Source organism: Vigna unguiculata, chromosome 5 (assembly GCF_037176805.1).
Source record: "Vigna unguiculata cultivar grain cowpea cultivar isolate G323 ecotype 2 chromosome 5, ASM3717680v1, whole genome shotgun sequence".
NCBI lineage: Eukaryota > Viridiplantae > Streptophyta > Magnoliopsida > Fabales > Fabaceae > Vigna > Vigna unguiculata.
Genome location: NC_140796.1, coordinates 45,313,331 through 45,314,518, shown reverse-complemented (window position 1 = coordinate 45,314,518; position 1,188 = coordinate 45,313,331). Strand labels below are relative to the sequence as shown.

Below are 1,188 nucleotides of genomic sequence, written 5' to 3'. Positions count from 1 at the left end.
AAACAGTGAGAACAAGTGCCTTATGATGAAAAATATCAGCACTTTATGATTTTCTCTATCATAGAAACAAAAGAATGTGACAGTAAAACTTTTTATGTAAAAAGTTCACTTTCCACAACAAGTATCTAACTTGTTGGCTTTCAGAGAAGACACGAAAATGTAAGTATCTGAAAACAAAAACCAAAAAACAAAAAACAAAGAAGAAAGTAATAATAAACGAAAACATAGATTTATATTATGTATTACATATACTATGAGACATTAAGAAATGAGAATATTAAGGTGGTTCTCATCTGTAAGATTTGAGAGTGGCTCCACAAAAAGTGCAAATAATAGCTTTCCAAGATTTGGAGTAAAATGGAATGTAGCAAAATCTGGTTTGTGTCATCATATCCGCCACGCTGGCTCCGCCGCCGCACCGCGAGCAGGACCCCGCCGCCGGCTTGCTCCGCTGCACCTTCCTCCTCTGATCCACCAGAAAACAGAAACACACCATTTCTGTTGGATCGAAGTCTTACGTTGTTCTCTTTCTCTCTCACTCACTCTTGTTGTTTTGAAAAGTCGTGTTTTTAACGAAGAGAGACTTTAATGGCCGCGTGTGCCTACCCATAATATGTCAATTCAAAACGGTTATTTATAGGAAGGGAAATCAAATCAACTGATTGGGGCGGGGGAACTAAATTTGGTGGCGTTGGATGAACGCCACGTGTTGGAGAAAGTTGATGGATGTACGACACGTGGCTTGCTTTTTCACGTATATTGATGGGAATCGATGGCTTTTTGGTTGAATTATGGTGAGCAGTGATGGCTGAACATTTGGCACGTGAAGTTACGGTTGTGAATGAATAAATGAGAGTAAAGAAGGTGTAAATAACTGTTTGTAGTGAGATATTATCGATACAAGTGCTTGTACATGATGATTATGACTACACTCTCTTCTCTTTGTGTTTCAAAACAAGTAGAGATGGAAAAGGTATTTTGTTTTTGTTCAGGAGAGGAAAATAACATATTTTAAAAAGTATCACGTCATTAAATATTAAGAATGAATTAGATATGGATGAAAAAAAAATGTGTTCGTAGATATTTTTTTGATAAAATTTACGACACACATGTATGTATTTATTATTTGTGGATAGAGGACAGCAGTTATCTTAATATCTGTTTATAAATATGTATTTGCAAATTTTA

At 35.7% G+C, this 1,188-nt stretch overlaps 1 protein-coding gene across 1 annotated transcript; it reads right to left on the bottom strand.

Moving 5' to 3' along the window:
• Positions 1-207: 207 nt before the first annotated feature.
• Positions 208-604, bottom strand: LOC114186061 (uncharacterized). Its single transcript, XM_028074064.2, has one exon. The coding sequence runs from the start codon at positions 494-496 to the stop codon at positions 290-292; it is 207 nt and encodes a 68-aa protein (XP_027929865.1). The 5' UTR covers positions 497-604; the 3' UTR covers positions 208-289.
• Between the last annotated feature and the right edge of the window lie 584 nt (positions 605-1,188).

Coding starts and splice junctions, on each gene's coding strand:
- LOC114186061 (XM_028074064.2), bottom strand. CDS start 496: ATGGTGTGTTTCTGTTTTCTGGTGGATCAGAGGAGGAAGGTGCAGCGG.